Source organism: Oncorhynchus keta, chromosome 35 (assembly GCF_023373465.1).
Source record: "Oncorhynchus keta strain PuntledgeMale-10-30-2019 chromosome 35, Oket_V2, whole genome shotgun sequence".
NCBI lineage: Eukaryota > Metazoa > Chordata > Actinopteri > Salmoniformes > Salmonidae > Oncorhynchus > Oncorhynchus keta.
In genome coordinates, this window is record NC_068455.1 from 12,496,528 (window position 1) to 12,520,376 (window position 23,849).

General features: G+C 41.9%; 2 protein-coding genes across 3 annotated transcripts; both read right to left on the reverse strand.

Moving 5' to 3' along the window:
* Window positions 1–159: 159 nt before the first annotated feature.
* On the reverse strand, window positions 160–5,903 carry LOC118368058 (ankyrin repeat domain-containing protein 66). 2 transcript variants are annotated; one of them, XM_035751779.2, is made up of 3 exons: window positions 5,759–5,903; window positions 4,595–4,823; window positions 160–345 (listed from the first exon to the last, which is right to left on the reverse strand). In XM_035751779.2, exons 1-3 carry the CDS (start codon window positions 5,895–5,897, stop codon window positions 210–212), a joined length of 504 nt encoding a protein of 167 aa, XP_035607672.2. In that variant the 5' UTR covers window positions 5,898–5,903; the 3' UTR covers window positions 160–209. The 2 variants fall into 2 exon arrangements, 1 of the variants encoding a protein (XP_035607672.2); XR_008092590.1 differs by lacking the exons at window positions 4,595–4,823; window positions 5,759–5,903 and adding an exon at window positions 687–1,058 and having other exon boundaries at window positions 197–345.
* Window positions 5,904–6,387: 484 nt separating this feature from the next.
* On the reverse strand, window positions 6,388–13,089 carry LOC118368056 (tudor domain-containing 6). The gene is made up of 2 exons (XM_035751776.1): window positions 7,519–13,089; window positions 6,388–7,128 (listed from the first exon to the last, which is right to left on the reverse strand). The coding sequence occupies exons 1-2, from the start codon at window positions 13,016–13,018 to the stop codon at window positions 7,079–7,081; spliced, it is 5,550 nt and encodes a 1,849-aa protein (XP_035607669.1). The 5' UTR covers window positions 13,019–13,089; the 3' UTR covers window positions 6,388–7,078.
* Between the last annotated feature and the right edge of the window lie 10,760 nt (window positions 13,090–23,849).

Consider the following 23,849-nt stretch of genomic DNA (forward strand, 5'->3'; position numbering starts at 1 on the left):
TAGATGTTATGTAGAATGGAGAATTACATAATAGGAATTGATCATTTGGAAAATTAATTGCATAATGTGTAACCTACAGCTGTTTCCAGAACAGTTTTTCATACTGTATGGCCAATGAAATGTATGTAATGTCTGTATTTTTCGTGGTGTAACATTTTTTAAATTGGTTCAGGTAAACTATATTAGCTGTTTTCCCAATAATGTTTTTGTTAATGAGGTAATTCCTTGTTTTGAGTCCTGTTTTGTTCCAATCTTCTCTGCTCCTCCCATTCCTTGTCCGTGTCGTCCAATGGAAAGCTGTTTAACACTGCCATCTGGCGGTAGTTCCTGCACTCTGGCTCTGCACTGAAATATGATGCAGACAATCACACTCAGGAAGTAATCTACTGCACATAACACACATGGGCTTGCATCCTAAAAGTAACACTACTCCTTACAAAGTGCACTACTTTTGACCAGAACCATGGGAAGGGAATAGGGTTCAATTTGGGAATCTACAATGATGGCAGGGTTCAATTTGGGAATCTACAATGATGGCCGTGTCCGAAATCGGTCTTGCCTACTAGGCTACTGACGAGAACGGCACATGTGTACTAATCACACTACATAGGATTTAGAACATACTGTTTAGTAAACATTTATGCAGTAAACAACAAATATTAACATAGGCTACTATACTCACTCACCCTTACTGAGAATGCGTAATTGCATTGCTTCCTGACATTAGTTAATTCATTAGTTCATTTTGGTTCAGCACGTTCTCTTATACCGCGTTCAAAACAACTCGGAAATCTCTGACAACCGACTTCAGTGCATTCAAGGAAAGACAACTGAAAACTGGAGGGAAAAAAGAACGAGCTCCGACTGGGAAAGATCTTTTTGAATGGTCATCCAACTTGGCAACTCAGGGCTCTTTCTAGAACTTCAACCTGAAAATCACAGACGTCATGATTTGACCTAGTTTTTTCCCCATGTTGTATTGAAAGCATCATTACCTCATCTGATTATCAGCTGCAATAAATATTTAAAAAATCCATCTGTTAAGCTAGAGATATGTTTTTTTTTGTATGGGCTGTGTCTCAATCCACGGTATCCGCCACTTTAATGTCTATGACGCGCCAATGTTGGCCTTCCGCATTTGTGGTGGAAGGTAGCAGAGCGACCGCGGTGTTCGTGAGACCAAGAAACATCCCGAAAATGGATCTTCTCACAAACAACTGTAGCGTTTGGGTTACACACTAATATGACCCAACAAGTGTCACGGGACTCATCTGATAGTAACCCAGTACAGAGCTGAAAAATGAATGTATGTGAATAATGCATTTCTACTTTTTTTTTTAAGCATACAGGTAATTCCACACTAAACTTATTTTTTAATGCACTCTATCTGATAGCGTGTGTGGGTGAGTAGTTTGCTGATGGCAACATAGTGAACAGAGTGGCCTATGGTGGGGTTATTGTATGGGCAGTCATAAACAACGGACAACGAACACAAATGCATTTCATCGATGGCAAATTGAATGCAGAGATACCGTGACAAGATCCTGAGGCCCATTGTTGTCATTCATCCGCTGCAATCACCTCATGTTTCAGCATGATAATGCACAGGCCCATGTTACAAGGATCTGTACACAATTCCTGGAAGTTGAAAATGTCCCAGTTCTTTCATGGCCTACATACTCACCAGACATGTCACTTATTGAGCATGTTTTGGATGCTCTGGATCGACGTGTACGACAGCGTGTTCCAGTTCCCGCCAATATCAGCAACATCGCACAGCCATTAAAGAGGAGTGGGACAACATTTCATAGGCCACAATCAACAGCCTGATCAACTCTATGCGAAGGAGATGTGTTGCACTGCATGGTGGTCACACAATATACGGACTGGTTTTCTGATCCACGCCCGTACCTTTTTTTTAAGGTATCTGTGACCAACAGATGCATACTGTATCTGTATTCCCAGTCATGTGAAATCCATAGATTAGGGCTTAATGACTGTTTTTCAATGGACTGATTTCCTTATGAACTGTTATCTCAGTAAAATCTTTCAAATTGTTGCATGTTGCATTTATGGTCAGTATAATTCCGAGGATGTAATTTTTCCAAAACATTGCCTCATTGACAAATAGCTTCCATGCTATGCATAGATCTCCCCTGAAACGTGAATATTTTAGCCTTATACGGTTATAAACGTCTTAGCTAGCTAACTTGACTTGAAGTAGACTACCCTATCCATTTTATCCCTGATTCATTGAATGAGGTAATCATTCTATAAAAAGACGTATTTGGTTGTAATGTTGCAATATCTTATGTCAAGGGTGGCCAACCGTCCTCTAGGAGGACCTAAATAGAGGTAAACATCAGCTGATTGACAGGGCCTTGATAAGCTCTGCTCGAACACACCACACTGTAGCCTAAACATCAGCTGATTGACAGGGCCTTGATAAGCTCTGCTCGAACACACCACACTGTAGCCTAAACATCAGCTGATTGACAGGGCCTTGATAAGCTCTGCTCGAACACACCACACTGTAGCCTAAACATCAGCTGATTGACAGGGCCTTGATAAGCTCTGCTCGAACACACCACACTGTAGCCTAAACATCAGCTGATTGACAGGACCTTGATAAGCTCTGCTCGAACACACCACACTGTAGCCTAAACATCAGCTGATTGACAGGACCTTGATAAGCTCTGCTCGAACACACCACACTGTAGCCTAAACATCAGCTGCTTGACAGGACCTTGATAAGCTCTGCTCGAACACACCACACTGTAGCCTAAACATCAGCTGATTGACAGGACCTTGATAAGCTCTGCTCGAACACACCACACTGTAGCCTAAACATCAGCTGATTGACAGGACCTTGATAAGCTCTGCTCGAACACACCACACTGTAGCCTAAACATCAGCTGCTTGACAGGACCTTGATAAGCTCTGCTCGAACACACCACACTGTAGCCTAAACATCAGCTGATTGACAGGGCCTTGATAGGCTCAGCTCGAACACACCACACTGTAGCCTAAACATCAGCTGATTGACAGGGCCTTGATAGGCTCAGCTCGAACACACCACACTGTAGCCTAAACATCAGCTGATTGACAGGGCCTTGATAGGCTCAGCTCGAACACACCACACTGTAGCCTAAACATCAGCTGATTGACAGGACCTTGATAAGCTCAGCTCGAACACACCACACTGTAGCCTAAACATCAGCTGATTGACAGGGCCTTGATAGGCAGACTCTGGTGTGTTTCAGGGCTGGATCAAAAGCCTGCACTCCCAGTCTCTCCAGATGGAGGGTTGACACATGTATAATAAAGTAGCCTAACAGTGCAATTATTTTACTTTGTGGGGGCTTAAGTGCCTTGATCAATGGCAGGAGATAGTAGATCTACATGGGATCAGAGAACAGCAGCCTTCTAGTGTCAATACCACATTTATGCAGACTTTCATGTAGGCTATATAGATACCACCAATTATTGGTCATGGAAATTTGGTTAAAAGTCATGGGAAGTCATCAAAAAGTCATGAAATTCCATCTGTCAAAATGTGTATGAAACCTTAGCAGAGAATAATCAGGTGTCTCTATAGCATCATGTAATTTGGGAATTTCTGTCTAATGGACCGACTTGGAAAAAAAAGACCGCTCCTGCACCGCTTTCATCCCAAGTCAAGCGCTGGAATTGAAGGAAATCTGGTGTGTTCACAGTTCAGAGGCTGGAATTATTCTGGGATGAACATGCGAAAGTGCCCTACTTTTTGAAGGGAATCGTGGTGTGTACTGTACTTAAACTACACTTAAAGACGTCTGTTAAGAGGCAAAGTTATTCTAATATCAATCACAATTCATTACCCACATTTTTAGTAGACTAGAATCAATTAACCACAACAGTAAAGTTTGCGTGTCAGAGCAGAGTAAAATAAAAATATATTTTTTTAAATCACCGAAATTGAATAAATATTATACTATAAATATACGAAACACAGTGGTGTAAAATACTTAATTAAAATACTTTAAAGTACTACTTCAGTAGTTTTTGGAGGTATCTGTACATTACTTTACTATTTATATTTCTGACAACTTTTACTTCACTACATTACTAAAGAAAATAAAGTACTTTTTACTCCATACATTTTCCCTGACCCCGAAAAGTACCTGTTACATGTTGAATGCTTAGCAGTACATGAAAACGGTCCACTCACATCCTTGGTCGTCCCTACTGCCTTTGATCTGGCGGACTTACTAAACACAAATGCTTTGTTTATAAATTGTGTCTGCGTGTTGTAGTGTGTAAATTAAAGAACAAGACAATTGTGCCGTCTGGTTTGCTTAATATAAGCAGTTTGAAATTATTTATACTTTTGATACTTAAGTATATTTTTTATTACATTTACTTTTTATTACATTTACTTTTTATTACATTTACTTTCTATACTTAAGTATATTTAAAACCAAATACTTTAGACTATTGCTCACATAGTATTTTACTGGGTGACTCACTTTTACTTGAATAATTTTCTATTAAGGTATCTTTACTTTTACTCAAGTATGACAATTGGGTACTTTTCACCACTGACAATACATACCTTTCAAGAAATCGAACACAGTCATTATGTCCATAGACTTCTGCTATTCTGACTGGTTTATCACCAGAGAAGTCCTCTTTGTCTATGGGGGCGTGTAATGAGTGGAGCAGGCGCAGCACTCCAAGTCTCCCAGCCTCGGCTGCAAAGTGGGCAGGTGTCCATCCACTATCAGTTCTCAGGCAGGCTCTGGCTCCGTGCTCCACCAGAATTCTAACAATCTCTGTCTGTCCTGGGAAACAGGGACTAAATGTGACAATAACATATTTAAAAAATAAAACACAAGAAAGAGTCACACAATGCAGTTCATAATAAGCATGATTTGATAAATTATGTGTCCCAAATGGCACCCTATACCTTAAATAGTGCACAAATTTGTTCAAAAGAAGTGTACTATATAGGGAATAGGGCATCATCTTCAGTAGGCAAACGTTGTGGAACGTTGCAAATAGACATGTCAAACAGAACCCATGTGATTCCTTATTCTACATGTCAGAGAGGCATGTTTGTTCTATAAAACAGCACATCATGTTTGTTCTATATGTTTGTTCTATAATATATTTCTAGCTTAAAGTTCCACAACATTTACATTTTTTTTTAAAATTCACCTTTATTTAACCAGGTAGGCTAGTTAAGAACAAGTTCTCATTTGCAACTGCGACCTGGCCAAGATAAACGCATAGCAGTGTGAGCAGACAACACAGAGTTACACATGGAGTAAACAATTAACAAGTCAATAACACAATAGGAAAAAAAAGTGGAGTCTATATACATTGTGTGCAAAAGGCATGAGGAGGTAGGGGAATAATTACAATTTTGCAGATTAACACTGGAGTGATAAATGATCAGATGGTCATGTACAGGTAGAGATATTGGTGTGCAAAAGAGCAGAAAAGTAAATAAATAAAAACAGTATGGGGATGAGGTAGGTAAAAATGGGTGGGCTATTTGCCGATAGACTATGTACAGCTGCAGCGATCGGTTAGCTGCTCAGATAGCAGATGTTTGAAGTTGGTGAGGGAGATAAAAGTCTCCAACTTCAGCGATTTTTGCAATTGGTTCCAGTCACAGGCAGCAGAGAACTGGAACGAAAGGCGGCCAATTATACCCTGCTGAATGCAGCCCTCTTGTTTAATGGACACAAACCTTCTAAAGACAACTAACTACCTTTGGCTGCTGCCCAGTGAAGCGGTGTCTTGTAGTTCCAGTCTATGTCTCTGTGATTGGGGTTACATTTCTTCTTGTTCAGAATCTCCTCCACTAGATCAAAGTCTCCAGCAGCAGCTGCCTGGTGCAACTCTGTCATTTCTAACACGATTGGGGGAAAAAAAAAAAAAAAGAGGTTGCCAAGCAACATTCAACAAAACAAGAGGGTTGTCTTACAGCATCAGCTTCCCCTCCCCCAACCCTTAACCCTTAGTGGGGAAATGCAAAACTGACCCATGATCAGCAGGGCAAAAATGAACCAGTAGGTATGTTTGCCCACTGGTGGACTGGGGGGCAGTTTTACACATTAGCTCAATTCCCAATTCGTTCATACTTCCTGAGGTGTGCACTTGTACACTCCTCCCTCAAGGATTAAAATGAGATTAAAATTAGATTGGTGCAGGAAGGAGGAAGTAAAACTTCCTGGTTCAAGGCAGAATTGGATTTGGGTTAATTGATCCTTCTAATCGTGAAAGGGAAAACTAATTCATACATGACTACTATGCAAAAATGTTTGACAATTATGGCAAAAAACTGACAAAAAGTAGGCAATTTGAACTTGAGTATAAAACTACAAACAATCATTTTGATAATGCATTCAGTCCCATTTTATTGCTTTTAATTCCAAACAAAGTACAATGTCATGACATTCCAAGACAGACACTAAACACGGTCATTGAAACATTCTTTGAAATTCCCATCTACAAGCTTTTCAAAACCTGTTGTTTCCAAGTGCATTAAGTTTAGTAGCAGTTATATTGAAAACTAGTCAGTCACATGGACAAAGACAACACAGATCACTGGCATAGGAAAACTCCAAATGTAAACTTTTGGGGGAAGAAACAACAAGTGGGAATCCCAGACACCACAAATAAAACAAGATCATTCAATCAAGATCATTCACCACATAACATATTCAAACAGTTACAAAAACATTACAGCTATGGTATTTTGAATCTGAAAATAGTCACATTTAATAGTACATTTTGTTACATTTTAGTAGATGCTCGTCCAGAGCGATTTACAGGAGCAATTAGGGTAAAGTGCCTTGCTCAAGGGCTCGTTGACAGATATCACCTTGTTTGCTCGGGGATTCGAACTAGTGACTTTTCGGATACTGACCAAACGCTCGTAACCGCTAGGCTACCTGCCACCCCTGTAGATTTGTTTGCAGCCATTAATGTCTACAATGTGCTAACATATACAATCTTAAGGATCCAACAACTTCATCACTTCTAAAGTCTTGATGCAAATTAGGACTAAAATCTGACCAAACCAGATTCAATCATCAGTTTCTTCCTGTTGACAGTTACAATGATTAGCCGCTTCCTCTGAAAGGGAAGAAGCATGAATTTACATTATTTATAATGTACATGCTTATAATGTATACTGATGATTGACTTGAGATTATTGACTGATTTTGTCTTTACATGTGGGGCATTATTTTTTATTTGCAAACTAAATTGCCCAATGGAATAATAAAGTTTAACATTTTAAATCTATAGTAGTATTACTAAACAATATTAGAATTCAAAAGTTTAAAAACTTAATCTGAAGCACAGGTAACCTTCAACAGAACAAAAAGCAAAGAGTTCAAATGAACTCACAAGCATTCTATGGAGACATCAGTGAAATACTACATACCCTTTACTCAGAAGTGGATCACTGTACAACTCTCAATAAAGAGAACATTGAGACAAGAGTTGAGAACATTTACAAACCTGATTGAGACTCGGCGGGGGAGCTTCTCCAGCAAGTCTTCATGAAGTCATTCACAATCAGCTCCTCACACTCTACTTTCACTTGGTATTGAGGAATGGGGAGCTTGTTATTATTATCCATGTTCTGAACTGTCACTTTCAGCGGCTTATCAGCAAGGAGCTCATAAAACCCATCAAGGGCATTGTCATCCCAGCTGCCTTCTGAGTTCTCAAATTCAGCCAGGGAACACAGAAAGGCCTGGGGAGGGTGTTCTAGTAGCTGAGGTGAAACAGACTTCAAAGACTTCAAATCAGTTTCTGACTCATTTCCATAATCCACAAAGACAACAGAGATAACATCCATTTTGCTAACAATCTGAGCTCGATACCATTGCTCGTCTTTGGCAAAGAGAGCCAGACAAAGACTTCCAGGGCTCAGGGTAGACATGAGGACTGTGTCCTTATGCTCAGAGTTTCCAATGAGCTGACAAACTTTAGAGATTTCAGCAAGCTCCTCAGAGTTTGCATACTGGCACCAGAAATAACCAGGGCCCGCAATGGAGGAGGCATACACATCCAAAGTCTGTCCCAGGAATATATCCAGTTTCCAGAATTGCAGCTGTGTATTATGCTCTCGGTCACTCCTCTCTATCTGGGATGGCAAAGATCCAGAACTTGGGCTTTGTCGGTCAAGGTGAGTAGAGTCTCCAGCTGAACAACACATATTTAGTGAATCTGTTAGTATGATGTTCTGGTCCAGACAGACCTCCCAAGTGGATCCAGTGTCTTTGATGAACTTACATTCCCATTTCCTTGCACTGTCCGCACCTGCAACTTTTTTGAACTGGCAACAAATTTCCTGCTCCAATCCTTTGTATTTAGTGTCCGCAAGTCCACTTAAAGAACAATGGATGCTAAATCTTGGGAGCTCCAGGAACTGGGTGTCCAGCCTGCAAACCTTGAGGGGTGAAATGAATGCTTCATTACCAAAGTCTATGTATTGCACATGCATTTTGTCTTCTCCATTTGTTTCTAGAATGACTGCACGATACCAGGAACAGTCATCTGGAAACTCAGAATTCACCAGATCCCCTGGCTGCGGATTGGCAACGTTCTTGAGTGCAACACCATCTGATTGGTCAGAATTGAGACTTTCCACAAGAGAGAACAGACACTTTTCATCCTCTACTAATTGAACAAAGAAACTTGATGGACTGTTGCATTGTGAAACATAGACATCTGCTACCCAACCTGGTTTTATTGATCGTTTTGGAAGAGTTTCAAGTTTGGGGACACTCTCGGAAGGAACATTGGATCCACTTGAGGAGACTCCTGCAAGACCATTATAAGAGATTGTCCTGACTGCCAGAGTGTCTCCTGAACATTGCGTGGTGCTTGGTGATCTATCCATCACTGGAACCTCAGTGGAATTCAATTTGGGAGTTGTTTCTTGTGTAAGACGTTTATACTCAGACCGGTTCAAGGTTTCATTTGAAATGGTCATGTCAGAGGAGAAGAGCTCGTCAGCACACTCTGTTTTGCTGTGGACGTGCAAATCGGAGCAATGCAAGTAACTTCTCATCAAGTCATTGATAACATGCTCCTCACACTCCACTTTGACCTGGTATTGTGTGGGGAGACTTTCCAGATCATTATACATTTTCTGAACTGTAACTTTCAGTGGTTTGTCAACGATAAGCTGGTAAAACTCATCAACAGTGTTGTTATCCCAGGCGCCTTCTGGGTGCTCAACTCCAGCCAGAGAACACAGGAAGGCCTGAGGGGCGCTCTCTAGTAGCGGAGGTGGAATTGACCTTATCGCCTTGAGATCAACTTCGGACTCATTTCCATAGTCCACAAAAAGAACAGTGAAAAGATCATTCGTTTTGTGAATGATCTGAGCTCGATACCATTGGTTGTCTTCAGCAAAGAAAGCCAGACAAGGACTTCTGGGGTTCAGGGTATCCATTAGGACAGGGTCCTGCAGGGCAGAGTTTACAAACTCTTGAACAATTCTTGAGATCCTGTAAAGCTCCTCAGAGTTTGCATGTTGACACCAGAAGTAGTTAGGTTCAACTATAGAGGACGCATAGACATCTAAAGCCTGGTTTTGGGAAACGCTTGGCTTCTTGTACAGCAGGGGAATCGTGTTTTCACCTGAACAAGACAGTTGTGATACATCTTCTCTGCCTGTTTGACTAGCTTCAACTAACGAATGTGCCAACACAATACCTTGATCTTCTAGACTGACCTCCCAAACTGATCCGGTCTCCTTCATGAATGCGCATGCCAGTTTCTTCTCAGCGTTTTCTGTTGTTGTAGCCTTTTTGATCATCGATGTGACATCTTCCTCCCATGTCTCTTTGTTGTTAGCATTAGTTATTCTACTAAGTACACAGTGAATACTGAACCTGGGATATTCTATGAACTGCTTGTCGAGTTGTTTCACTTTCAGGGATGGAATAATTGCTTCATTTCCAAAGTCTATGAATTCAACATGAACGGTTCCATTCCCAGGTTTGCGCCTAACAACTGCACGATACCATGAGCTGTCTTCAGGATACTCCGCATTCACCAAGTCACCGAGCTGCAGTTCGTTCAAGTCAACTGGAGTGGCATCACAAGATGACTGTGAGCCATTTAGTTTCTCCACAAGAGAGAATATATCATCTTCATCCTTTGTCAACTGAATAAAGAAACTAGAGTGGCTGTTACAGTGTGAAACATACACCTCTGTTACCAACCCTGGTTTCAAGGATCTTGTGGGAAGGTCTGTGAGTTTGGAGAAACGACACATCTGTCCATCATGTTCAACCATGGGCTTCTTTTCAGGTTTGTCCAACAGTGACTGCTGAGGAGTAGACTGTCCAACGTTTCTTTGCGGGGATGTGAAACCCATTGCAGTGCTACTGTGCTTTATTACTGTTCCCCTCGCAGCCCAATCCGGAGATGTTGGCATTTGCACACATTCTGGCAAATTACATTTGGTCTGAAATTGATCTGCGCATCTTGAAGTAGTTGATAGTTTAGAGCTCAGAGAAGGCGATTGGACTAAAATGATTTCTTTTCCCGGTCTCGCCTCTTTTAGCTTCTCTCTAACCATCTCATTTATATGTGTTGTTCCGTCATACAGTTCAACTAAAAGCTTTCCACCAGAGTCTTTAGCCACCGCTGTGATAGTAAAGCACAGGTCTGTGGCATGCTTTTCAAACCAGCGGTTGACCTCTTGGGATACATCTTCTGGAACACCGAAGAGTCCAAATGGAACAGCTTGCACAGGAACTGACATGAGCGAGGCGGCTTCTACAGGACAGGGAAGGATGTCGGATTGACTCAATGTGACTGTGTCCCCATAATCCACAAAGTGAACCTCAAGGGTTGGATGTGTTGCTTTAATCTGTCCTCTGTACCACTGGTTATCAGTGTATTTAGCAAAACAAACCGTTTCTAGTGGTTGAGGACAGTTTGTGCTCTGCAGTGGTTGGTGGCAAAAATGCTGAAGATCTTTTGTCAATTTGTCATTCACATGAGAATTTATTTCAAGCTGGCCATAGAAGTGAGCAACACTTTTTGCACTAGTTATCCACACCTTCTCTTTCCCTCCAACTTCAATGTTGTGTAATGAGAAGTTTTCCGTGTCGGGCGGGGCAGACGAAAGTGGAGGAGAGTTTAGAGGTGCTGGGGCCTTTACTCCTTTCTGAACAAGAAGTTTGCATGCACTTTGAACTGGTGTTTCAATATCTACCATATTAATCACCAAGCCTTGGGTGTCACGCATGACTGCATGTACGGTGCATTTCAATCCTACATTAGAGTCAGCAGTGGAATCTACAAACTTCTGGAACTCCGATGAGGCAGCATCACTCCACTCTGCTGGAACAGGACTTGAAGGAGTGTTCAGATTCTGCAGGAAACACTGAAAGGCCTGGGTCTTCAGTCTTCGAAACACTGGGTCCAGGGGGCGCAAGTCCTGCAGAGAGACACGCCTGGTTTGTCCGTAATCTATGAACCGCACATCTACATGGGGAGACCGATCATTCTCAACAATCCGTGCTCTGTACCACATACCATTGTCATGATCCAGAGCAACACAAATGTCTCCATCAATTTGCTGTGGAGGACTGGAGGTATAATGATACTGCATTTCTTGCATAAGGATCTGAAGACTTGTACTCTCCTGTGCCATCTGGCACCAGAATTTTGCCGGACTTTCAATGCAAGATACTTTGACTTCCAAGGTGATTCCTACCTGGAACCAATGTTCATTGAGGACAGTTTCTGTTGCTGACGGAAAGTGTGGAGTGGTAAGGGGATGCACACTGTTTTGTATGTCTGTGGTAAAGCTTTCCTCTGTAACTCGTGGTGGAGGCCTCTCTGACTCCAGAAGACATCTCTCTTTCACTCCAAAAAGATTGTTGATGTTTACATTGTCGTCTCCATAGAGTGTCACACAGTTGATGCCCTCTGACAAGTTGTGATATTCAAATTTAGCAATGACAGTCTTGTGCAGCAGCACAGATTTCAGATACTTGATTTCATCCACTGTCCATCCAATGCCTCTGTCCTCAATACCGTGGAGGGAGCAAACATAAGTTACAACTGGCATTCTGAAGAACTTGGCAGCCAGTGGTCTGATGTCACCCACATGGACAAAGTCCGTCTTCCCATTATCGACAAGTAGTACTTCCACAGCACTCTCTGATCCAATGTCCTGCTGTAGCAGAGATCGATACCACTTGCCATTGCTCCCTCTTGCTGCACATGGAGAGCCTGAGGCCGTCTGTCTGGCCTTGCAAAAAGTAGATCTTCCTTCATAGTATTCATTAATCTGTTCAGAGAGTTTCTTCAGCTCCTGAGAGAAAATTGAGAGTTTGCAGAAGATACGCTGTGGGTTTATCACCTCTGTGACTTCCACAGTCTCAATGAAGTCTGTTAGCAGTTCTGGATAGAAGAATTGTTGAAACTTCTCAATTTCTCTCCCAGCATCAGTCCGTTTGTGTGACACTGTAGGTGGCAATGTCTCTGTGGAGGAGACCTGACTCTTTGGAAAGTTCAGAGACGATAGAACAAGTTGTTTGAACTTGTCACTGGGGAGTTTTCTGGCAAAGCCGACTTCATACATATGTTTGTTAATGATCGGAATATAAAGGAGGACTGTTCTGTCTGGCATCAATACATCCTGAACCATTCCATTGACCGTTTTGCCGCAAAGAGACTCCAAAAAATATGAGGCTGTTGGAGTCCATTTGTTTTCATGGGATAAGGGGGATACATTGGCAAGAACACAGAACTCCACTTCTGGAGGTAAAAGAAAACAGTCATTCTGACCCCATGCTAAGGTGTTGTTTGAAGCAACATGAGCTCTCCCTTCATCAATGAGAAACACATTGTAATGATGCCCATGTCTAGAAATTATCCTAGCTCTGTGCCAGGTCCCATTCAGATGAGCTAGACACAAGTCTCCGGGGTTTCCTTCTGATTCACAAAACCTCTGTCTGGGAATCTGAACTCCCCTTCTCATTTGCTGGTAAGCATGTTGTCTTTCTTGATCAAAGTTTCCCCATAATTCCACTAGAGAACAGATAGGATTTAGGTTTACCCTTGTAATGAGAACTGTGACTTGGGATCCTGGAATTGGCAATCCAGGAATGGAACACATTTTGAGTAGAATTCAGGGCAGGTCACAATTAACCTGGGAATACAAAAAAAAATTAGATATGTGGATGGTAGGCTACACAGGAAGTTGGTGGAGAACGGGCTCATGGTAATGACTAGAGCGGAATAGTATCAAACACATTGTTTCCAGGTGTTTGATGCCATTCCATTTGCTCCATTCTGTTATGAGCTGTTCTCCCCTCAGCAGCCTCCTGTGTTAGGCTACCCCTTTTACAATTACATTAAGCAGACACTCTAGGCAGAGCGACTTAGTCAGTGCGTTCAACTTTTGCAATGGACATATTATTTAAATATATGGTCATCCATATGATATATACTTTCGTATCATTTCTTTGATAATATATGACAAAAATATATATCTTGGGACTGTTTTTGTTCAAAACTAAATTAGGAACAAATCAATGCTTATACATAGTAGGCTACCTTGATCATGAGAAGATAAAAAAGTATGCGCAATGTGATAGGTGGCCACTTAAAACAGATGGAAAAAACAAATTATAATTGCAAAAAATAGTTATCAAAAGCACTCTTTTATCCCCAAGTCATCTCTTCACTGTTGACGTTGAGACTGGTGTTTTGCGATAACTATTTAATGAATCTGCCAGTTGAGGACTTGTGAGGTGTCTGTTTCTCAAACTAGACACTCTAATGTACTTGTCCTCTTGCTCAGTTGTGCACCGGGGCCTCCCACTCCTCATTCTATTCTGGTTAGTGTCAGTTTGCGCTGTTCTGTGAAGGGTGTTGTACACAGCGTTGTACCAGATCTTCAGTTTCTTGCCAATTTCTCGCATGGAATAGCCTTCATTTCTCAGAAGAAGAATAGACTGACGAGTTTCAGAAGATCGGTCTTTGTTTCTGGCCATTTTGCGACTGTAATCGAACCCACAAATGTTGGTGCTCCAGATACTCAACTAGTCTAAAGAAGGCCAGTTTTATCTGGTTCTTTAAATCAGGACAAAAATTTTCAGCTGTGCAAACATAATTGCAAAAATGGTTTTCTAATGATCAATTAGCCTTTTTTAAATTCTAAACTTAGATTAGCTAACACAACATGCAATTGGAACACAGGGGTGATGGTTGCTGACAATGGGCTTCTGTACACCTATTTAGATATTCATTCTTCTTTTTTTATTTTTTTATCTGCTGTTTCCAGCTACGATAGTCACTTACAACATCAACAATGTCTACACTGTATTTCTGATCAATTTGATGTTATTTTAATGGACAAAAAAAGTGTTTTTCTTTCAAAAACAAGGACATTTCTAAATGACCCCAAACTTTTGAACGGTAGCATGCATATATATATAAATATATACATACATACACACACACACACACACACACACACACACAGTTGAAGTCAGAAGTTTACATACACCTTAGCCAAATACATTTGAACTCAGTTTTTCACAATTCCTGAAATGTAATCCTAGTAGAAATTCCCTGTCTTAGGTCAGTTAGAATCACCACTTTATTTTAAGAATGTCAAATGTCAGAATAATAGTAGAAAGAATGATTTATTTCAGCTTTTATTTCTTTCATCACATTCCCAGTGGGTCAGAAGTTCACATATACTAATTGAGTGTTTGGTAGCATTGCCTTTAAATTGTTTAACTTGGGTCAAACGTTTCAGGTAGCCTTCCACAAGCTTCCCACAATAAGTTGGGTGAATTTTGGCCCATTCCTCCTGACAGAGCTGGAGTAACTGAGTCAGGTTTGTAGGCCTCCTTGCTCGCACACGCTTTTTCAGTTCTGCCCACACATTTTCTCCAGGATTGAGGTCAGGGCTTTGTGATGGCCACTCCAATACCTTGACTTTGTTGTCCTTAAACCATTTTGCCACAACTTTGGAAGTTTACTTGGGGTCATTGTCCATTCTGAAGACCCATTTGCGACCAAGCTAGAACTTCCTGACTGATGTCTTGAGATGTTGCTTCAATATATCCACACAATTTCCCACCCTCATGATGCCATCTATTTTGTGAAGTGCACCAGTCCCTCCTGCAGCAAACCACCCCCACAACATGATGCTGCCACCCCCGTGCTTCACGGTTGGGATGGTGTTCTTCGGGTTGCAAGCCTTCCCGATCTTTGTCCCCATGTGCAGTTGCAAACCGTAGTCTGGCATTTTTTAAATTACGGTTTTGCAGCAGTGGCTTCTTCCTTACTGAGCAGCCTTACAGGTTATGTCGATATAGGACTCGTTTTACTGTGGACATAGATATTTTTGTACCCATTTCCTCCATCATCTTCACAAGGTCCTTTGCTGTTGTTCTGGGATTGATTTGTACTTTTCGAAACCAAAATAAGTTAATCTCTAAGAGACAGAACGAGTCTCCTTCCTGAGCGGTATGACGTCTGCGTGGTCCCATGGTGTTTATACTTGCGTACTATTGTTTGTACAGATGAAGGTGGTACCTTCAGGCATTTGGAAATTGCTCCCAAGGACGAACCAGACTTGTGGAGGTCTACATCTTTTTTTTCTGAGGTCTTGGCTGATTTCTTTTGATTTTCCCATGACATCAAGCAAAGAGGCACAGGTACACCTCCAACTGACTCAAATAATGTCAATTAACCTATCAGAAGCATCTAAAGCCATGACATTCTGGAATTGTCCAAGCTGTTTAAAGGCACAGTCAACTTAGTGCATGTAAACTTCCGACCCACTGGAATTGTGATACAGTGAATAAGTGAAAAAATCTGTCTGTAAACAATTGTTGGAAAAATTACTTGTGTCATGCACAAAGTAGACGTCCTAACAGAGTTGACAAAACTATAGTTATGACATGTGTTGAGTGGTTGAAAAACGAGTTTTAATGACTCCAACCCAAGTATGTAAACTTCCGACTTGTATATATTTTTTTTGGGGGGGGGGGTCAAATATTTGGGGGCACCTGGCATCCATGAATACACGCCATTGGTTATTCGCTAGGTTTCCATCCAATTTGCGACAGATTTTCATACGAATATTCTCAAATCTGCATATATCAATATGCGCATTATCCAACCAGAGATGTGTTGCCATCAAACTGAATTGTTGTGGATAAAAAGCTGTGCGCGATGAAGTAGTACACATACATACATTCCCGTTAAATTCCCATGTACCAAATGAAAAATACAAGTTAAATGGGGTTCATTCCATTTTCAACTCTGAGTTATGTAGCGAATGTGCCCACTCTGGTGTTGGCTCATGCGCTCTAGCCAACAGATCGCAGATACAGTGCGGGTAGACTACATTATGATGTTATTATGGATAAGAGCGATATTATTTGTATTTTGTCGAATGGCAGCCAAGCATCAATCATTATGTCACCAGAATAATATTATTGTAAAGCAACATCAAGCTCATCACCTTGCACATTCACCACCAAGTTCATAATTTATTTGTATTTTTTATTTTACCAGGTAAATTGACTGAGACTTTTTCATGCGTCACGTAATTAAACATCATTAAATGTTTGGAGGGGAACGTGACCATGAAAAGAGAATGGAGGGCGTTTTCCATGCGGAGTTTTAAAGCTCGTTCACACAATTTTAAGACTTCTGATTTATAACGGCGAAAATGCGTATCTATGGTGTGCGGCAATTTTTAGAATCTCATTACATTCGTACGTGCGCAGACTTTTCATAAATTGTTGCTGCAGACATTTACCTGAAGGTTATAATTGAGGTCCCAGCCTCATGGTCAATCAGCTGAGTAAGTTCAATTACATTCAACATTCGTGACAGATCAGGAACGTTTAGGTTTTTTGACTATATAAATATGCGTGACTATATGCTGTACACAATGCCACATTCAGGACTGGTAACCAGTTTGAGATGGTCAAACTGGATGTCCCAGCGAGGTGTGCTCTGTCATCCCATTGTGAATGAAAACTTCTGCTATTTGACATAAACAATATGTCGAATTAGTTCTAATCAGTTAGAAATGAAATTATAAATTCAGAATAAATCCTTACCAAGTTTGATGTAACTCATGTTTGTTTACATTTTGTATTTCCTCATCGCAATCCAATTGGAATCAACCACCACATGCAATGGACGCCAAATAATGAGTGTTTATTGGAGCCAGTCTATGGGGGGGGGGCATATATTTATTTCGACATAGCGTCATTGTATATGACTCATTATGGTGTCTGTGAGCATGGGCCGCGCCATTGAGGCCATCTCCATTGAAGTAGTCAGTTTTCTGCTTTTACTACTTCTATGAGTTGGCAAACTAACTGAAAGGGTCCACACTGTCACCTAGTGTGTTTGATCAGGTATAAAGCAAAGGTTGGAAACATTTACTGACGCCTTCAGTTATGGAATGTTTGCTCAGGAGTATAATTCATTGGTTGATCTCCACCTGATGATCCTTCCTTAACTCATAGGTAGGTCCGCCCAGTTGACTACTTCAAAATACTAAAATGGGCTTTTGGGCACGAGAGTGTACTATCTCTATGGGGTGCGTGTCACCTGTTGTACACACAGACGCAAATGTATACATTAATGAAGTGCATGATCATGTTTACAACAAAAAAATATATAAGAGATGAGGCAGAATCTACTGGAGAAACGGGAGAAAGACTCGGCACACTTCCTTATAATTTATTTTAATAGTAGCTGAGATGTCGGTCAATAGACCTTAATCAGACCATGTAGAACTTTTTAATAGTGCGACTCTGAATGCAGCTCAAATCTGACCGTTGCGCGCTCCTGGCAACAAGCCAACACAAACGGGTCGGTCCTCTAACCTATGTGAAGCTAGCCAAAAATAAGGATTAGCCACAATAGTGGAATTTGCGGTTAGACCTTCAAAATAAAGGTCCCTAATTTTCATTGATACAAATAGTGGAATCTTGCCATATTTAGACTAGATAATGTTAAACAAGTTTGGAAAGTTATATAAATTCAACAAAAATCAGTTGATCGCACTGTGGATGTATTAGATTTTACAATTGCATTGGTGGTATACTTATATTTCACTACAGCCTTAGCTATGAATTGTGGATTCATGAAATGGGGTATCAGTCTACTCAGTGACACCCACAGAACACAACTGTGAAGAGTTTACACTAATATGAGCATCGTAGCTCAATATTGCTGGATTCTGAAACCACTGTGAAGTGAGCCACATTAAGCTTACCAGTCAAACTATTATGTATATTTGACATTCATATTGCACTGCACAGCCTTACCTATGGATTGTGGATCAATAAAATGGGGTAGTCAAGTCCCACAATAAGAGCTGCAATGCTAATATTAAATATGACATTCTATGTAAACGCTAAACAGATTTGTTCTGTGGGTGTCGATGAGTAGACTCCCAATTCATGGATTCACAATACATAGGTAAGGCAGTACAGTACAATATGAATGACGGGCCACCCCAAGGTGGTAAGTGTGGGTAACAACACTTCCGCCACGCTAATCCTCAACACAGGGGCCCCTCAGGGGTGCGTGCTCAGCCCCTTCGTGTACTCCCTGTTCACTCATGACTGCACGGCCAGGCACAACTCCAACGCCATCATTAAATTTGCCGATGACACAACAGTGGTAGGCCTGATCACCTACAACAATGCCAGGACAACAACCTCTACATCAATGTGATCAAGACAAAGTAGATGATTGTGGACTACAGGAAAAAGAGGACCGAGCATGCCCCCATTCTTATCAATGGGGCTGCAGTGGAGCAGGTTGAGAGCTTCAAGTTCCTTGGTGTCCACATCACCAACAAACTAACATGGTCCAAGCACACCAAGACAGTCGTGAAGTGGGCACGACAAAACCTATTCCCCCTCAGGAGACTGAAAAGATTTGGCATGGGTCCTCAGATCCTAAAAAGGTTCTACAGCTGCACCATGGAGAGCATCCTGACTGGTTGCATCACTGCCTGGTATGGCAACTGCTCGGCCTCCGACCACAAGGCATTACAGAGGGTAGAGCGTACGGCCCAGTACATCACTGGGGCCAAGCTCCCTGCCATCCAGGACCTCTATACCAGGCTGTGTAAGAAGGCCCTAAAAATTGTCAAAGACTCCAGCCACCTTAGTCATAGACTGTTCTCTCTGCTACCGCACGGCAAGCGGTACCGGAGTGCCAATTCTAGGTCCAAGAGGCTTCAAACAGCTTCGACCCCCAAGCCATAAGACTCCTGAACATCTAGTCAAATGGCTACCCAGACTATTTGCATTACCCCTCCCCTCCCCACTTCACTGCCACTCTCTGTTGTCATCTATGCATAGTCACTTTAGTCACTTTAATAACTCTACATGTACATGTACATGTACATCTACATCTACATGTACATACTACCTCAACTAATCGGCGCCCCCCGCACATTGACTCTGTACCGGCACCCCCCTGTATATATTGTTATTTTTTTACTGCTGCTCTTTAATTACTTGAAAATAAATGTAGTCCTGCTTTGTGTCATTTCGAAGGCTCTATGTTATACTGATCGCACTATGGATGTTTGTGCATGTGGATATGGTTGTCCTTGTTTAACAGAGCAATTAGGCGTCTTTCGATGTTCCTATCGGCAGATTCATTGCTAAATAGGGTGCAGGCCAGGTAGCAGGCTATTAACCACCCTGCCAGCTTAGTGAATTCTGCCACCAGCATAGTCAGTGTAGTCAGCTCAGCAATCCCCATTGAGACCGTGTCTGTGCCTCGATCTAGGTTGGGCAAAACTAAACATGGCGGTGTTCGCCTCAGCAATCTCGCTGGAATAAAGACCTCCTCCATTCCTGCCATTATTGAAAGAGATTGTGATATCTCAAAATAGGGCTACTTAATGTTAGATCCCTTACTTCAAGGCAGTTATAGTCAATGAACTATCACTGATCATAATCTTGATGTGATTGACCTGATTGAATCATGGCTTAAGCCTGATGAATTTACTGTGTTAAATGAGGCCTCTCCTCCTGGGCACACTAGTGACCATATCCCCCGCGCATCCCGCAAAGGCGGAGGTGCTGCTAGCATTTACTATAGCAAATTTCAATTTACAAAAAAAAAAAATTACTGCGTTTTTGTCTTTTGAGCTTCTAAATATGAAATCTACGCAGCCTAATCAATCACTTTTTTAAAACCTACTGTTTATAGGCCTCCTGGGCCGTATACAGCGTTCCTCACTGAGTTCCCTGAATTCCTATCGGACCTTGTAGTCATGGCAGATAATATTACAATTTTTGGTGACTATAATATTCACATGGAAAAGTCCACAGACCCACTCCAAAAGGCTTTCGGAGCCATCATCGACTCAGTGGGTTTTGTCCATGTCTCTGGACCCACTCACTGCGACAGTCATACTCTGGACCTAGTTTTGTCCCATGGAATAAATATTGTGGATCTTAATGTTTTTCCTCATAATCGGACCACCATATTATTATGTTTGCAATCGCAACAAATAATCTGCTCAGACCCCAACCAAGGATCATCAAAAGTCATGCTATAAATTCTCGGACAACCCAAAGATTCCTAGATGCCCTTCCAGACTCCCTCCACCTTCCCAAGGATGTCAGAGTACAAAAATCGGTTAACCACCTAACTGAGGAACTAAATTTAACCTTGCGTAATACCTTAAATGCAGTCGCACCCCTAAAAACAAAAAAACATTTGTCATAAGAAACTAGCTCCCTGGTATACAGAAAATGCCAAAGCCCTGAAGCAAGCTTCCAGAAAATTGGAACGGAAATGGCGCTACACCAAACTAGAAGTCTTCGGACTAGCTTGGAAAGATAGTACCGTGCAGTATCGAAGAGCCCTCACCTCTGCGCGATCATCCTATTTTTTTTCAATTTAAGTTAGGAGAATAAGAACAATCCAAAATGTATTTTTGATACTGTCGCGCAGCTAACTAAAAAACAGTATTCATCAAGAGATGATGGCTTTCACTTCAGCAGTGATAAATTCATGAACGTCTTTGACGAAAAGATCATGATCATTAGAATGCAAATTACAGACTCCTCTTTAAATCTGCGTATTTCTCCAAAGCTCAGTTGTCCTGAGTCTGCACAATACTGCCAGGACCTAGGATCAAATCAAATCAAAGTTTATTTGTCATGTGCACCAAATACAACAGGTACAACCTTACAGTGAAATGCTGACTTAAAGGCCCTAACCAACAGTGCAATTTCCAAGTAAAAAATAGGTATTAGGTGGACAATTAGATAAGTAAGGAAATAAAAAACAACAGTAAAAAGACAGTGAATAATAACAGTAGCGAGGCTATAACAGTACAAAGGCTATATACAGTAGCGAGGCTATATACAGGCACCGGTTAGTCGGACTAATTGAGGTAGTATGTACATGAATGTATAGTCAGAGTGACCATGCATATATGATACACAGAGAGTAGCAGCATAAAAGAGGGGTTGGGGGGGGCACACAATGCAAATAGTCTGGGTAGCCATTTGATTACCTGTTCAGGAGTCTTATGGCTTGGGGGTAAAAACTGTTGAGAAGCCTATTTGTCCTAGACTTGGCACTCCGGTACTGCTTGCCATGCGGTAGTAGAGAGAACAGTCTATGACTGGGGTGGCTGGGGTCTTTGACAATTTTTAGGGCATTTGCCAGAGAACACCAAGATTGGCAAATTCGCCACTGGCACCCTGTGCTCTTCACAGATGAAAGCAGGTTCACACTGAGCACATGTGACAGACATGACATGAGTCTGGAGACGCCGTGGAGAACGTTCTGCTGCCTGCAACATCCTCCAGCATGACCGGTTTGGCGGTGGGTCAGTCATGGTGTGGGGTGTCATTTCTTTGGGGGGCCGCACAGCCCTCCATGTGCTCGCCAGAGGTAGCCTGACTGCCATTAGGTACAGAGATGAGATCCTCAGACCCCTTGTGAGACCATATGCTGGTGCGGTTGGCCCTGGGTTCCTCCTAATGCAAGAGGAAGGCATTGATGCTATGGACTGGCCCCCCCGTTCCCCAGACCTGAATCCAATTGAGCACATCTGGGACATCATGTCTCGCTCCATCCACCAACGCCACATTGCACCACAGACTGTCCAGGAGTTGGCGGATGCTTTAGTCCAGGTCTGGAAGGAGATCCCTTAGGAGCCCATCCGCCACCTCATCAGGAGCATGCCCAGGCGTTGTAGGGAGGTCATACAGGCACGTGGAGGCCACACACACTACTGAGCCTCATTTTGACTTGTTTTAAGGACATTACATCAAAGTTGGATCAGCCTGTAGTGTGGTTTTCCACTTTAATTTTGAGTGTGACTCCAAATCCAGACCTCCATGGGTTGATAAATTTGATTTCCATTGATAATTTGTGTTGTTTGTTGTCAGCACATTCAACTATGTAAAGAAAAAAATATTTAATAAGAATATTTCATTCATTCAGATCTAGGATATGTTATTTTAGTGTTCCCTTTATTTTTTTGAGCAGTGTATTTACTCTGAGCTGTGCTTCGGTAGATTGGTCGTAGATAGAAGGCGGGTTGGTCCAGCATGGATCTCTTGTCCTCTGAAGAATGTCTAGTGGTGAACTGGAGCGTGGTAGAATGGATACTCTGTCCTTCCTCTCCTAGCCCACGTTTAGCGGGTGGTGAGGGTATCACTTCTTTAGTGAATAAGAGTTCAAAGTTCATACCAAGTAGCCATGCTATATGCTCATGCTATATTCTGGCTGGTATAGTCGAAATTCATCATTCGGGTGTGTAGGTCGTCACCTTCACGTTGAGATTCAATGCTAATTTTGTTAGGTTCCTTTCGTTCAACCAGAGCTCACACTGAGGTTTGCTTAGTTCTGTAGGTGGTCTTTGTCCTTTCATTGTGGGGACCGCAAGTCCTCATGTCCTTGGAACAGGAAGTTGAATTTTCGTCAACGGGTTTACATAGTGGTGAAAGAAGGGCGTGTTTCATAGTTTACAACCCATGTCTGTTCACATGGGCGAGGCCTTTGAGTGAGTAGAGTGGTGTTCTTATGACAAACCGTTCTCTCATTAAGACGCTAAAAATTACATTTAATCTTTTCACAAAGTTTCATGTTTCAACATTTAAATTGCACAACAATCCATGTGAATCTGATAACTAGAATGTGTAGATTTTCCAAGATACAGTTTATGTAGTCCTGTCATCAGTAATCATGTCTCAGACGCCAACTGATCTGACATCATGTTCATTATGTACCAACACATATTCCCAACTGGTTGGATTACCGAAATATGGTTCCCACCTTTTGATGTTCCCAGAATCTCTATGTTAACAAAGGGCTTTTCAAGAGTCAACTCTATAGAGTAGAGAGAGAGAAACGGGGGGTATTTATGGTGGTCATAAACCTCCCCCATCAGGCCAACTTCATGGCAATACTTACATGTACGCTACGGTCACAAGACGCAGGCCTCCTTACTGTCCCTAGAATATCTAAGCAAACAGATGGAGGCAGGGCTTTCTCCTATAGAGCTCCATTTTTATGGAATTGTCTGCCTATCCATGTGAGAGAGGCAGACTCGGTCTCGACCTTGAAGTCTTTATTTAAGACTCATCTCCTCAGTAGGTACTATGATTGAGTGTAGTCTGGCCCAGGGGTGTGAAGGTGAATGGAAAGGCACTGGAGCGACGAACCGCCCTTGCTGTCTCTGCCTGGCCAGTTCCCCTCCCTCCACTGGGATTCTCTGCCTCTAACCCTATTACAGGGGCTGAGTCACTGGCTTACTGGTGCTCTTCCATGCC